General features: G+C 44.0%; 1 protein-coding gene across 3 annotated transcripts in view; it reads left to right on the forward strand.

Moving 5' to 3' along the window:
- Window positions 1–16,005, forward strand: part of IMMT (inner membrane mitochondrial protein) — a 45,890-nt gene that overhangs the window by 5,822 nt on the left and 24,063 nt on the right. For all 3 annotated transcript variants that reach the window (XM_043983456.1, XM_043983457.1, XM_043983458.1), the window contains exons 2-4: window positions 4,610–4,683; window positions 9,966–10,152; window positions 14,990–15,089. In XM_043983456.1, coding sequence (XP_043839391.1) covers window positions 4,610–4,683; window positions 9,966–10,152; window positions 14,990–15,089 — 361 coding nt within the window. The remainder of the gene's footprint in view (window positions 1–4,609; window positions 4,684–9,965; window positions 10,153–14,989; window positions 15,090–16,005) is intronic.

The raw sequence follows: 16,005 nt of genomic DNA on the forward strand, positions 1-16,005 counted from the left end.
ATTTGCAGAGACTATCGGTCCTTTAGTATCACTCACATAATACCTGGTATCCTCTTCTGAAGAGAACCAGAGGCCTGGGGTTCTGGGACACTAACCAACTGCCCTGTCTTAAGGTAACTAAATGATGTTGGGCACTAAGTCACTTAGCCTTTTGGGGTTTCACTTTCTTCATCGAAAAATGAAATGGTTGGGCAAAGTTATGACTAAATTACTGATAACTTCTTAGTCTTCCTTCAAGACACAGCAGAGTGATTCTGACTTCCTCTGTCACTGAGAGGAAGAGTCCTATTCTTCATTGATGATGAAAGCTGTCAGGCCTTCTCGTTTGCTTCTTGTCTGGTCTCTCCAGCATACCTCTGTCTGTCTCTCCTCTCTTCAGTGTCAAAAGCAGTAGATATTTCCCTCCTCCACACTAAAGCCTACTATTTTGTGTTTTAGATGCAAGTCTTGAGAAGCCTTGTTTCCCTACTAGCCCTGACATCTTCATTTTCTCTGTCAGTCACCAGATTCTGCCTTTAAACAAGTACAAGTGTATCCCTTTTTTTTTTTTAAATGAAAGGCTTGGTTTAACTTATTTTACTGTCCTGCCCTTTTGTGTTACCATCCTATGACTTTTCCCAAATTTTCTACTGTCAGTTGGAACACCTTTCCCCTCTTCACTTTGGCCAGAAACCTTCACCCTAAAACCTGAATGAGGTGCCTCCTTGGTCTGCTTTGTGGTTAGCAGGCTATTATGGAGAGGTTCTCATCTACTTTTTCTTTCAATTCATTGTAGATTCCTCTCTTCACCATTTGTACTGTTCCTCCTCTCCTCCCTCCCCTCCATCTGCCCTGAATACTGCCACCACTCCCTCCTGATTCCATTCTACTTTCTGCTTTCAATCTGTGTCTTAGTTTTCAGTTCCTTTGTTGATTTAGGTAAAGTGACCCGTTAACCTCAATTCTTCTAAGCCTGATTTTGTCACCCGTCTGTTCAGAATTTGGGATTCTTACTTATTATCTCATTATCCCTTCCGTGTAGTCTGAATTCTAACAATTCTGAGCTATTTTCTGTCCAGTATACATGTGCTTCACTTTTTTGCCTTCTTAAACCCTCACCCCATTTTGGGGATCCAGGGACATGGACCCCCTTGCTGTTCCTTGTATACAAAAGTCTTTCCCCCTGAAATGTGGGACCAATTGACTTTTTTCCCTTCTGTATCTCCGTCTTCAAGCACAGTACCTTATATGCAGTATGGGTCTAATAAATGCCTTTTGAATTAATTTTCCCTGGCACAGAGCAGATAATAAATGTTTCTTAAAGTTAAGGGACCTCCTCTAGCTGTAGGGTCCTAAACCCTGGAGAACTCTTAGCATCCCTGTACTGAATTTAATTGACTTAGAATTTGCTTTCTCCTCTTTTCATACTTATCCCTCCCCCTGGACATTAGAATATTCTTTTATTTTTAATGTTTATAAATATGTATCTATAGCAAACCTAAAGGTTTTGATGGTTGGTGGGGGAGTCAGCCACCATAGACTTCTCAGATAATTCTAATAGTGGTTTTTTTCCCCGTAGTTACATGTAAATGTAGTTTTCAACATTCGTTTTTGTAAGATTTTGGGTTCCAAATTGTTCTTCCCCTCCCTAAGACAGCAAACAATCTGATAGAAATTATACAGTATAATCATGTTAAGCATATTTCTTCTCAGATAATTCTAATATTCTCTCTTGTCTTTTTTGTTTGTTTGGTTTTTTTGGTGAGGCAATTGGGGTTAAGTGACTTGCCCAGGGTCACACAGCTAGTAAGTGTCAAGGGTCTGAAGTCAGATTTGAACTCAGGTCCTCCTGAATCCAGGAATGGTGCTCTATCCACTGTGCCACCTAGCTGCCCCTCTCTCTTGTCTTCCTGTGCAGTTTATAGCACTTACTGACTTAAACGTACATGTTGCTACTTTTTTTTCCTATAAGCTATATGAAATTATCCTGTTATTTCATATGTGTAGCCTTATTGCCCAACCAAATTACAAGTTTCTTGAGGACCATATGAGTCCTACTCAACTTCTTTATGTGCTGTTTAGCACTTAGTATGGGTCGAGCAGAAATAAACGTTGGCAGAGACTTGGTGACTTTGCCCTGTTCTAGAGCTTTGAAGGAATCTGGCTGTAACGAGGACTCTGGGAACTCGGTGTCCACCCTTAACCAAAGTTGGAATCTGGCCTGCCAAAGCAAATGGAGTTTTCTAGTAATTCACATGGATTATTGCCTGGCTGACTTAGACATCATTTTTCTGGTGACAGTCCTATCTAAAGATGTAAATCACCCTCCAGTGATTTGAATGAGATCAGTGGGAAAAACACAGTTTACTTAGAATAGCTATTTTGAAGATTAATTATAGTTTTGTCCCACATCTGTACAAGACTTAGACATTTTTCCATAAACTTAAAAACTTTCATGTTTATCTGATTTTTTTCTTCATTTCTGTCTAGAGCTATCCAGCATCAAAGAAAGCACTATATTTCATGAGCAAAACAGAACTGCAAATAGTTCGAAAGAAAAATGAGATGCACAAATTTGGAGGCATCTCCATTCCAAGTGTTCATGGGGATTATTTGTGCCCGACTTGTGGCAGAGCCTTCTGAGTTCCTCTTGGTCTGCTCAGCCACCATGAACACACTGTACCTTGACCCCAACATAATGATGTCACTTTGGTACTCTGAGCACGCAAGACACAGCCAACCAATTTAGGGTTGTGAACTCATAATCAGTTGAAGGCTACGAAATAGAGAAAGCACTTTAGTTTTTCCCCCCCTTCAGTCAGGTCAACAAGCAAGCATTTATTAAGTGCTTGCTATATGCCAGGCTTTAATTGGCACTAAGGATACATGTTCTGTGTCCTCAGGAATCCCAGTCTAATGGGAGAGACAGTGTGTGAACAACTGTGTGCTAAGTGGTGGGAAGACAAAGGCAAAAACTTGGTGTCTTCCTTCTGCGCTTACCTCCAGTTTACCCTGCATCTATCCTCTATATGTATGTACACAGTTGTTCACACACATGTATCCTTAGCACCAATTAAAGGTTGGGTGGTGCCTCGGGACTAGAGGAGGGAAGATGTCCCAGTTTTTAGAAAGGTAGGATTTTCATGTTGTAGGCTGATGAATGTGATCATGATTTCTGGTTAAAATGGAGAACTCATTAAAAGGAAGGCTCAGTGAGCATTTAGAAAGGGAACTTCACATCTCCAAAATTTGCTTTGTTCCTTCCAGAACAGGTCATGTCAGACTAACCTCATTTTCCTTCCTTCTTTCTTTCCTTCTTTCTTTCCTTCTTTCTTTCTTTCTTTCTTTCTTTCTTTCTTTCTTTCTTTCTTTCTTTCTTTCTTTCTTTCTTTCTTTCTTTCTTTCTTTCTTTCGAGGCAGTTGGGGTTAAGTGACTTGCCCAGGGTCACACAGCTAGTAAGTGCCAAACCTCTGAAGCCGGATTTGAACTCAGGTACTCCTGACTCCAGGGCTGGTGCTCTATCCTCTGCGCCACCTAGCTGCCCCCTCTTTCTTATTTTTTTGGTGAGGCAATTGGGGTTAAGTGACTTGCCCAGGGTCATACAGCTAGTAAGTGTCAAGTGTCTGAGGCCGGATTTGAACTCAGGTCCTCCTGAATCCAGGGTCGGTGCTTTATCCACTGAACAAATGTCATTCTTTTTTTTTTCTTTTAAGGGGAAAAAACTAAAAAGTTTTTATTTTTTTTTTTTTAAAGTCCTTTAACAATATTAGAGGGGCAGCTAGGTGGCACAGTGGATAAAGCACTGGCCCTAGATTCAGGAGGACCTGAGTTCATATCCACCCTCAGCCATAACAAATGTTATTCTTAATAATGATGGGATCATTCCAAATGTGGAATAAACCTAATACTTTGGGAATGGTTGAATAAATAATGGTATATGAATGTAATGGAATATTATGGGAAGAAATAAACAATGGGAAGAAATCAAGAAGACTTCAATGAAATGTCAGCTCTGTATTTAAAGACATCAAATGGCAACAAAACCCATTTAACATGTGTCTGGTGACTTGGTTACCTACCTCTTTGGTAAAATTCATGTATATATGTGTTTCTTTTAATAAATGAGGACACAACAAATGCATTGTTATATGTCTGTTTTCACAGTGACTTTGCATTCATGCTTTCAATTGTTTTTGATACATTGATGGATTTGTTTTTAATGATTAAGTATATTAATAAATAAACATGTATACAAATATCAGTACAAAAAAGTTGAGTGGGCTTCCATAGTACATAATGCAAACTGGCTGCCATTTGCTGGTATGCAGCTGAGATTTGGGTGCAGACACAGAGCATCGTTCTCTGTTTCCGCGTCTGCCCAACTGGGTCCTAGAAACCCCTGCGTCCTAAATCTCAGGTAAATGTGCTTTCCCTGTCATCACGGTGTTTATTTCATAGCTGATGGGTGTTGGAGGTCAAACTCATTATTGGAAATCATTTGAATTTTTAAAAACTCTTTTTTTATGAAATCCAAACACTTGTGAGATGCTTCTGGTGTATATAAATAAACTTGAGAATTCATACATTTTTAACTTAGCTTTCATTCTGTATATTCTTATTCCTCCTTAGAATTGCCTCTGCAGAAAATTTATACTCCGTCCCTTGAGACCATGCCGTAGATATTCTACAACAAGAAATTCTGGGTATGTAGATGACTGTTCATCATTACAAATGTCTTCAAGTCTGAACAATCAACAGGGCTTGTTTTTTTATTTTATAAAATTATTTTTTTAAAAAACCCAAGATCTGCTTTCTCTTTACTAACCCTCCCCTTCCCCCATTGAGAAATCAAGGAAAACAAAATCCCTTGTTAAAATTACGTATCCTCAAGCAGAGCACATCCCCACCCTGATACTGGGTGTGCTTCAAGCTGTCCTCGTGTCCAGTCTCGGATAGGAACAGCCGTTCCTTGTGATTTCTCCAGAAGCGGGGTTGGTCATTGTGTTCACTAGAATTGCTGATGCTTTCCAAGTTGGTTGTTGTTAGAACATTCAGCGAGCCTTTATGAAGGGCCTTCTTTGTGCCGGGCCTGGCACCAAATGCTGGGACACAAAGGCAGAACAATCTCTTGCCTTCAAGGAGCTTATATTCTAATGGGGAAGACAGTGCTTGTAAAAATAGATGAAGACAGGCCCATCCAAATCAAGTCACCTCGCATTTGTTAAGCACTTACGCTGTGTGCCAGGCGCTGGAGATACAAAAAAGCACCAGAAGCAGCCGGGGCCCCTGCCCTCCGGGAGCTCCCAGTCTGACGAGGGAGGTGACACAAACCGGTTACACTGGGGGTCTCAACGGGAGGGCATGTGCCTCAGGAAGACTGGGCAGCCTTCTCGTAGAAGCCTAGGATGAGACCTGGCAGAAGTCAGGGAAGCCAGGATGTGGAGGTTAGGAAGGCATTCCTCACCAGGGGACTTCAGGGAAAGTGCCTGGAGCAGCAGGGAGGCCGGTGTCATGGGCTTGAAGAGTCTGCACTTCGGAGCTCAGAAGCCGGCAAAGGCAGCAAGCGGCGAGGTCGTGGAGGACTCCAAAAGCGGAGAAAGGCTTTGGTATTTGCTCCTGGGAGAGGGCAGCACTCCGCATGGTCGGACTAGTGCCTTGGGATGATCATTGTGACATCTGGATGGAGGCTGGCTTGGAATCTGGAGGAGCTCAGGCAGAGAGCAGCCAGCAGGTCCTGCAGTAGTCTGGGCATGAGGTGAGACAGGCTCGGCCCAGGCTGTGGTCACAGTGTCAGGGGAGGGGGAGCTGTAGAGAAGAGACGATGTGGAGTGAGAAATAACCCAGCTGACAACTGGTTGGATGGGGGCGATGAGAGCGAGTGAGGAGCTGAGAATGACACCTAAGAATTCAAGTTTGAGGGTTCTCTGTAGAGGAGAGATATTCAGAAGAGAAGAGAGTGATTTTAGTTTTAGACATATTAAGAGGTTTGTGAAACTTCAAGGCAAGTTGGAGATTCCGGCCTAGAGGTTAGGAGAGAGCTGAGAGTCATCTGAAACTATGGGAGTTGATGTGATCATCAAGGGAAATTGTGTAGAGGGAGGAGAGAGTACGGGACAGACCCATGGAGGACCTCCCTCCCCCATTAGTGGCTGAGACTTGGATGAAGATCCGGCAGAGGAGACTGAGCAGGATCGGTGAGACAGGGAGGAGGAGAGAAGGGATCTGGGCTGTAGCAGAAGTTGGAGACGTCAAGGACGAGGACTGAGAAAAGGCCACTGAGAGATAGATCATGGGTGACTTTGCAGAGGGCAGTTGGAGCTGAATGAGGTTGGAAAGAGTTACAAGGGAGAAGAAGAGAATTGGAGGCAGGGAATTGTAGGAGGCCTCCAGGAGTTCAGCCCCCAAGGGGAGGAGAGAACTAGGATGATCGCAAAGGGTCGGGTGGATCAAGGAGGGTTTTTGGAGGATGAGGGTCGAGGGAGACACGGCCCGTTTGTCAGCATTTTTATAGACAGCAATAGACAGGGAGAGTGAGAGAGTAGAGATGACAGAAGGACCGTCTGCTGGAAAAGACAGGATAGAGTGGGATCCCTTGTGCTTGCAGCAGGTGTGGCCTGGGCAAGGAGAAGGGTGAGGAGGAGGCAAGGCCTGGGAGCTGAGGAGGAAGCCCCTGTTTTCCCAGTGCATACCAAGTAGGCACAGTGTAGTCTTCAAGGAGGGCTCCTTTCTTGTGTCATGGCTCCCTCGAGCAGTCTGGTGAGATTTATGGATGCCCTCTTAGAATCATGTTTTTAAGTGCATAAAATTTAGAATTACAAAGGAAGCCAGTTACTGAAATGCAGCTTTCAAAATAGAAAAAAAAACAACAAAAAACAAGTTCATGGTCACTGGGGGGCGTGGGGGAGGCCTGAGATCATGGGGTATGGGTGGGAAGGGTATAGGAAGTAGCGCTTTAGGAATTGGAGATTGAGCTGAGTCTTGAAGGAAATAATAATATAATTTATTGCTATTGTTATTATAATAGCCAATGTTTATACAGTGCTTACTCTGTGCAAAGTACACCGTGCTAAGTGCTTTACAGTGATTATCTCTGAGAAGCAGGTACTGCTACTGTTATCCCCATTTTGCAGATAAAGATGCTGAGGCAAGCAAGGGCCGAGTGATCTGCCCAGGGCTGATGCGTCTGAGGCTGGATTTGAAGTCAGGTCTTTGTGCTGCCCAGCCCAGCCCAGCCCAGCCCTCCATCTACTGCCCAGTCAGCTGCCCCAGATCAGGTTTTCCTTAAGGTAGAGGTGAGCAGGGCATGAGAGACTGCTGGAGCGAAGGGCCAAGGGCAGATGATCCATCATTGTGTGGGCGCAGCGATTGGGCCAGTGTAGCCAAGCTCTCGAGCGTGTATGGAGATGACTGAAAGGGGTTGTGAGGAGCTTCACTGCCAACAGCTTATCTTTGATCCTTAAGGGAACAGGCACCATTGACATTTTTAGGGCCTCATAGTCAGGAGACATGGTGAGCTTGAGGAAGTTCATGGTGGTGACTGTGGAGTGGGGATGGGGGATGAAGGCTCTTCCAGTAGTTCAGGTGAGTGTTGGGGGGGCCTCAGTGAGGGTAGTTGTGCCTTTACAGGGATATAGGTGAGAAGGGTGACGTTATGGGCTGGTGGATTGACCAGTGGATTGTATGTGTGGGATGAGTGATGTCAGGAATGATGTTGAGACTTCCCTCACCTCCATCTTTTGGATATCTGGTTGTAACTGCAGAGATGGTGGTACTTTAGCAGTATGTCATAGGGAAATTCAGAAAAGGGGTGGATTGGGGGAGAAAGTTCTGTTTTGGACATCTTAATCTGATTTGTCTTATGGGACATGTATTTCTTTTGTTTTTTTTGGTGGGGCGATGAGGGTTAAGTGATTTGCTCAGGGTCACACAGCTAGTGTCAAGTGTCTGAGGCTAGATTTGAACTCAGGTCCTCCTGAATCCAAGGCCAGTGCTTTATCCATTCTGCCACCTAGCTGCCCCAGGACATGTATTTCTAAATATCCAGTAGGCATTTGGTGACTTGGGACTGCAGCCCAGGAGAAAAACTAAGTCTTCATATAGAGAGAGCTGGAAGTCATTCCATCAAGGTGATCATTGAACCCCCAGAAGCTGATGAAATCACCACGTGAAAAAGCATAGAGAGAAAAGATAGCCGAGGGCCCAGAGCCGGCGGGGGGGGGGAGGGGGGGGACGACACACGCACAATTAGTGGGCATGATGTAGGTAAAAGCTTGGCAGAGGAGACTGAAGAGATCCCAGAGAGGAGAGAATATGGAGGAGGAGGAGAGCTGGTCAGCCGCAGGAAAGGCTTCGAGGACTGAGCAAGACTTGTTTCGTTGGGCAGGTCCATGAGCATTAGTCATTGGTCATGGGGGGGCAGCTTCAGTTGAGTGAGGTCAGAAACCTCTGGGAAGGAAGTGGAGGCCGCAGCTGTGTTGCACAGGATGTCTGTTCAAGTTCAGCTAAGAAGGGGAGGACGAATGTCAGCAGGCATGATAGAATCTTGTGATGCTCCTTAAAGGATGGGGGAGATGTGGGTGAGTTTGTAGGCAGCAGGAAAGAACCTGGGAAAATACTGAAGAGTACAGGGAGATTTTCAGAGGCAGTGAGGTGGCACACTGGATAGAATGCTGGGCCTGGGATCGGGAAGACCTGAGGTCCCATTCCCTCTCAGACTGTGTGACCTTGGGCAAGTCACTTAAGCTCTGCCTTAGTTTCCTTAGCAGTAAAATGAGGAGAGTAATAATAATAGCACCTACCTTCCCAGGTTATTGTGAGGATCAAATGAGATAATATGAATAGATCTAAGCTTGGCAGAGTGCCTGGACCATCATAGGTACTACATAAGAGCTAGCTATGATTTGCATCATTATTGTGTTAGCTAAAGTCTTTGGCTTCTAAAAAAAAGCATGTGTGTGTGAATGTGTGAGTGAGTGTGTGTGTGTGTGTGTGTGTGTGTGTGTGTGTGTGTGTGTGAGTGTGAGAGAGAGAGAGAGAATGTGTGGATAGATGATCTCTAAAACCTTTTTCCCTGTTTTGGATCAATGGACCCAAAGGACTCTTCCTGTGATGGCCTAGATTCTGTGCCATAAGATTGGCTCTAGAAGAAGCCTCCTTCCCATTGGAGCTTCTTTGGTTCTATAGTAAACAGACTCTCTTCGTGGGGTTCTAAAATTGAGCCACCTGTGGGAAAGTTTATTCTGTAATGAGTCAGGTTGCATGTGTGATGGCTAACAGACAGACTGCCTTGCACGTGAGAAAAGGGAAAGGCCTTGGTTAAGTCCCTTCTGTGTCCTAGGCATCAAGTCTGGTTTCAGGGCCCATATTCCTAAGGCTCTGAAGGAGAGGCACCATTAAGTGGGGAGAAGCTTATGAAACATGACCTGATGCCTTGATTTTATTGAGTCTCTTTAGGGTTCAAAACAAATCTCTCTACCTTTTCTCAAAAAATCTCTCTACCTTTTCTCTGTCCAGGAAGAGAAACAGATTCATAAATGGCTACTTCTTGGCCATCTTGGGAGATTTTCCTGTCTACAGGTGATTGTTCCTTGGCAGTGAGTGTTTTGCCCATCAGTGTAAATTTTTTTTTTTAAGTGAGGCAATTGGGGTTAAGTGACTTGTCCAGGGTCACACAGATAGTAGGTGTTAACTCTCTGAGGCCGGATTTGAACTCAGGTTCTCCTGACTCCAGGGCCGGTGCTCTATCCACTGCGCCACCTAGCTGCCACCCTGCCAGTGAGTGTTAAAGGTATCAGGTTTAAGGAGAAAAGAACTGATCTCATTATTCATAGTTTCTTAATTGATAATAGGAAATCAGTGCCAGAGAACTTTTGAGGAGACGGTTGTAATGGAGAAAACGTTAATTAATTCAGTATTTGGTTTTGTCAGATAATATTCTGAACCTCTTTCTCTTAAATACTAAATATTTGCTGTTTCTTTATCTCAGGCTTTCTGCAGGCAAAATCGCTGGAGCAAGCCTCTTGTTCATTGGTGGTGGTATTGGTGGAACTATTCTGTATGCCAAGTGGGACCAACGTTTCCGAGACAGTATAGAAAAGACCATCCCTTTTTCTGACAAAGTCTTTGAGATGGTCCTTGGTTCTTCCCAGGTAGCACCATTGCCAAAGAAGCCGGTAAGATTGAAAATTTTTTTAATAAAATGAATAATGATCAACACGAGCAAATAAACAAAATGGGGGGAGGGTCATTTCCTACATAAAATCTTCACCTTTAACAGGTAGAACCAAATGAATTAAGAAACAGGCCAAGCCAGGCCTTTTGTTTGGCTCTTCTTCCCAACACCAGCTGCCTCTCTGTTCTACCTTCACTTCCTCTGCTCCTAGAGTTTGTCGTTAATGTCTGGACAGTCTTGGTTTGGCTGATTGCAGTCAGCTTCTCATCCTTCTGTATTTCCTTGTACAGCTCGTTGGTTTTGTTCTTTTATGACAACATTGCTACAATGTCATTAAAAAGATTTTCACAGGAAATGTTTTGGTCATAACAGATTTGTATTTGCCAAGACCATTTAAATTAGCCTAATTTCCCTTGACAGGTTTCCATTTTTTATGGATAAATCATAGACTCATAGAGCTGGAAAGGTACCTTCCTTATTCCCCTGTCCGAGGCCTCTCATCTCACAGATGAGTCTGTGAGTTGTTAATTGTCCCATATCATTATGTGAGCTAATGCAGAATTGGGAGTAGAAAACCCTGTTCTGTTTTTTACTTCATTTTAATTTCTACTCCATCCTGCTGCTGTTTGTGCTTGAAATTCCACAATTATTTAGCATCTTAAAAAATACGCAGTGGGGCAGCTAGGTAGCACAGTGGATAAAGCACCAGCCCTGGATTCAGGAGGACCTGAGTTCAAATATGGCCTCAAACACTTGATACTTAGTAGCTGTGTGACCCTGGGCAAGTCACTTAACCCTCATTGCCCCACGCCAAAAAAAAAAAATTATGCAGTAATAATTGTTACAATACCCAGAAGGTGATTGTGGGGTTAGGAGGATTGAATCTTGTAAAAGAGACAGCCAGAAATACAGTCAATTCTTCCATCTCTGGATTAGGGAGAACAGGTTGCAGTCAAGACAAACAATGCATATATTTTGAAAAAATTCCTCTAAAACTTTATTTGGAACTTAGCACACACCAAACAAAGTGGGCATGGTTGTGTACATTGCAGAACAGAAGAAGAAAAAGGTTGTACGTGAAATCTCAGGTCTCTATTATGTGGTTTGCTTTTCTTGGTCCATAGATACTTCTGAAACTTCCTTATTGTCAATAACACCAACACCCTTTGTCACCAGATTAAAAAGCAAAACGGGGGGCAGCTAGGTGATGCGGTAGATAAAGCACTGGCCTTGGATTCAGGAGGACCTGAGTTCAAATCCGGCCTCAAACACTTGATACTTACTAGCCGTGTGACCCTAGGCAAGTCACTTAACCCTCATTGCCCTGCAAAAATTAAAAAATAAAAAATAAAATAAAAAGCAAAACAACCTCCAACACCTTTTGGGGGGGGCGGGGCAATGAGGGTTAAGTGACTTGCCCAGGGTGACACAGCTAGTGTCAAGTGTCTGAGGCCAGATTTGAACTCAGGTCCTCCTGAATCCAGGGCCGGTGCTTAATCCACCATGCCACCTAGCTGCCCCCTTCCTCCAACACTTTTAAAATGTCTTTATCAGTATTCTGTATTTTTTCATACTGTCTTCCTGCAAAATGTGTAAGGAACCCAATGTGGTTTTGAAAGGCTGTTTTGGGAGAGGAGGCAACCTCTCATCTAAGTAGGTATGGGCTCTTCTCTCATGCTGGCATGGGCATCCCCAGCCACTTCTTGGGCTTTTGGAAGCTGGCACAACTGGGGGCTCTCCAGCTCAGCAGCTCAGCAGAGCTGATTTGGACTCAGAGCATGGAGGGTCTGGGCTCAGACCTTATCTTGGACGTTTACTACATGTGGGACTATGGGAAAGTCACGTGATTCTCATGCCTCAATCTCCTCATGTGTACAAATGAAATCCTAATACTAATAATAGCACAGATGTCAGAGGATCATTGTGAGGATCCGATGAAATCGTTTGCTTGAAGCACTTTGCAGTTCTCAAACTATATGACTTTGAGCTCTTAGGACCTTGCATAACCTCTAGTGGGTTTGTGGGCCTTGAGCTTAAAATAGACATGCTCATGATATGTCAGAGACCTCGCCCTTCAGCTGTTGTAGGGACTGGACTGGGCTAGCCCATTGCCACCTCCAGCATGTCTATTTTAAACTGTGTGGCCCCAGGGAGTATCTGGAGGAAGTGATGAGGGTCCAGCCCCTGCATTTCTCTGTTATTTTTCATGGATTTTTCCTGTCCCTCTCACCACTTTGAGCTTAGACTCTTTTGTGTAGGACTTCTAAATTACTCGCTCTATCCCTGCAAACCACCCCCCCCCCCATGCTATCTCACATGGCTGTTTTTACTTGGATTATCCAATATCATCACTTCAGACTTGGTTTGAAATGAACTCCTCCCTCTGGCTCCCACTTCTTGCTGTTGTTCTCATTGAGTGAGTAGTCTCACCATTTCCCCAGTTTCCCGTGTTTGAATCCATACTCATCTTTTTACAAATTCCTCCTGTGCCCAGTTTCTCCTAAGTCACCAAGTCCTGTCCTCTCCTTGACGGTGTGTCTTGCATCCCCTTTCCTTTCATCCTTGTTGCTACATTCTCCTTCTGGCTCTTAATCCTCTCCTGCCTCAACTACTGTCAGCTCTCCATGTAGCTTCCACATTAACTTTCATAAAACATTGATTCTTACCTTGGTGGAATATTGGAAAATATAATGGGATCCTAAATGGAAAAGTTAATCTTGCAGGGATGTTCTCAGTGAATCATGGAGAGGGTGTGAGCCTGGAGGGCCAGACCTCAGGGGACCAGAGTGTTTTTAATCCCAGCTCTGTCCTCAGCATGGTAGGGGGTGCAAACCGCTTTATATTGGGAATCATGAGACCTGGGTTCAAGCTCAGAGCTGCGCCCGCTGTCTTTAGCTTTGACCCGCATCCAGGAGTAGCACTGTGACCTCGGGCGAGTGACCCCCTAGCCTCCGCTTTCTAAGTCAGAAGCGGGGTAGGATACGTGAAGGAGGGAGCAGGTGTTCCTCAGGAAATGCCCAAGTCCACCCAAGCTCGAGGAGACTGACCCTTTCCCTCAAACACGTCTCGTCTTCTGCATTGAGTTAGATTCCCCAGGGCAGGAATCATAGTGTTCGTCATTTGAGCTGGAAAGGACCTTGGAGAGGTCTTCTGTGCTCTTCCTCCACAGATGAAGAAACTAAGGCCTGTGTTTGACTTTGGGTCCCATGTTCTGTCTCCCACACCATCGCTGTCTTTTCTCTTAGTTCTTCTCGGTTAGTGGTCACTTGGTCACTGTTGATTAATTGATAGAAAGTGGACCTTTTCCCCAACATCTGTCTATGACAGAATTTACCCTGACCTATTGGCATGATGTATGATAATGGGAATAATAGCTGCTTACATTTAAATAGTCCTTAAGGGTTCCAAAGTACTTGCCTGCCAATAATGCATATTTTTCATGAGAAAATGAGAAAATGGAGTCTTGGGTTGTCACTTGTCCAGCGGGCCCTTGAACCTAGATCTCTTGACTTCGTCTAGTGATCTTTGCATTACATCATGATTCAGTATCCTTATGAGGTAATGAATACAGCAAACATTTATTAAGTACCCCCTGTATAGAAATTCAGTTACCCTGTCGGCATTGGGAATGGATGCAAGTCCTTGCTCTCCAACAGCTTGGACTGTTCAGTTCTGATACCAGCATTGCATGACCAGGAGGTGGGACAGAGACAGGGTAAATAGAAATATTTGTAAGGCATGATTGAGCATCTTCTCCAAAAGCATATAGACCAGCAAGCGGAGGGAAGAGGAGAGAGACAGACCTTGGATAATTGATGAAAGGCTCATTTCCTGAATGAAGGAATGATGACTGAACATCAATTTCTCATGAAACATGAGTTTAAAAAAACCAACACAACAATATAACTAAAATTGAAATTGTTTACTGATAATTTGGGGGGGTATTTAAAAAATTTTATTATTTTCAATGAGCAAGCATTTATTTTCTCTCTCTCCCCCTGTGCCACCTCATCATTTGAGCAACATCCTCAAAAGAAAACCTTTGTAACAAATATGCACAATCAAGAGAAGCCTATTTCTACATGGTCGTATCCAGCCTGCTCTTTGTCAGGAAGGTTGGGTGGCATACTTCTATGTGTAGTCTTCCAAAAGAAAATAAGATTGCTCCTCTGTCTCTCTGAGATGAGTTCTCATTGTTTAATGTATGTATGTTATTGATAGTAAAGAGACGAATGTATTTCTGGCTTGTTTTTTCTTTTCATTTTTTTTTCCCAAAAGGTTTGATGTTTTCATTTTACTTTTTTAAAATCAATTTTGATTGATAAGCTTTTGTTTTTGTATTTCCTAAAGCTCTTCTACTTCACCTAGAGAGTCATCTTTTCTAACAAAGAATAAAGAAGAGAGGGAAAAAAAACCAGTTCAGCCAAACTAACCAATACATGGAAGCTTGACTGACGTTATCTGGAATGTTCTGTCCTCATGTGTGTTCCCCTACCCCCTGCACCCCTCTTTCCAAAAAGGATCCTAGGCTTGTGGATTTAGAGAGGGACTTGACAAGTCCTGAAGTCCCAGTTTACGTGGGAGGGCCCCAAGGCCCCAAGAGACAGGGTCACAACAGAGCTCACACTCCTATTGGGAAACAAGCAAGCTATGGGCCATTCAAAGTTTGTGTGATTCGGTTGTTTTGCTGTTTTTCATTTGCCTTCCTTGGTATAGTCGCTGTATATTTGGCTTTCTTCGTTTTTCTTGAAGTTATTTATTTCATTAGGAAACTGCTGCATGCTACTTCAGGAATTTGGACATTCTCTGAAACTGAAATGTTTTTTTCTGTTCCCAAGATTCAGCCTGGTCCACTAAAAATTTCTAATGTATCAGAAGTAATGAAAGACTCTAAACTCCAAAAACCTAAGGGAGACACTCCAAGTCCTTCAGCTAAAGGTACTTACATTTTATCCTGATATTTTAAAGTTAAGCATAGAAATAAATACATAGGGGGCTTTGATATTTTTGTGTCCGATCCATGAGTTGGAGTTGGCTGCTCACCACAGCTGCCTCCTGCTAGGTCAGGGGGATTCTCCCAGAACGTTGTGGGCCTCACGTCTGGCCCCTGCCTGTCCAGCGGCTTGGGTGGCAAGGAAGGAGAAGATCAAGGGCTGGTGAGCTTGGCTCGCCCACAAGAGCTTGGTGGGACTGTTCTTCTTGTCTTTCCCCCCAATAAGCTAGTTTTCTTTTTCTTTTTTTGAGCCCATTTATACCCATTTAATTCTTTGCCCAGCTGCCTGTCCTCAGACCTCATCTTCTCCCACTGGCAGTGCTCACTATGTTATCTGGTATTTCTCTAGCTTGTGAAGAGGATGGATTCGATTAAGCCGTCAGTGTCTGGGCAGTCCTGAGATCCCTTAATGTTCTAGGCTGCAGGCATATGATCAAAACAGAGAGGGGTGCAGGAGCTGTCCTTACCCGGGTCTGGAGTAAAGTAGCCGTGGCTCTCGGGCTCCTCCTCTGAGGGTTGACATTGTAGGAGGCCTCACCAGAGCTCACAGTGGGTCAGTGTTTTGGTGAAGTTCATTTAAGGTGTATCTGAAACCTGATGGGGTTTGAGATCCTAAAACTTCCTTTCCCACGTTGCCTGCTTTTGTAAACCATTCCCCCTCTCCCCGCCCAGCTCACATCCTGACAGCTAGCTGCCTTCACTGGTGTGCCTTCGATTCCATTGTCTCCTGTTAGCTGCTTATTTGGTGGGGCTGTGTCTCCACCTCAGAAGCAGACCTGAACGCTTCTTCCTGATCACCTCCTCCTGCATTTTCAGTTCTCTATAGAGTCCATGTCTTTGAAGCAGTCTTGGGGCTAGAAG

The sequence above is a fragment of the Dromiciops gliroides genome, chromosome 2 (assembly GCF_019393635.1).
Source record: "Dromiciops gliroides isolate mDroGli1 chromosome 2, mDroGli1.pri, whole genome shotgun sequence".
Lineage (NCBI taxonomy): Eukaryota > Metazoa > Chordata > Mammalia > Microbiotheria > Microbiotheriidae > Dromiciops > Dromiciops gliroides.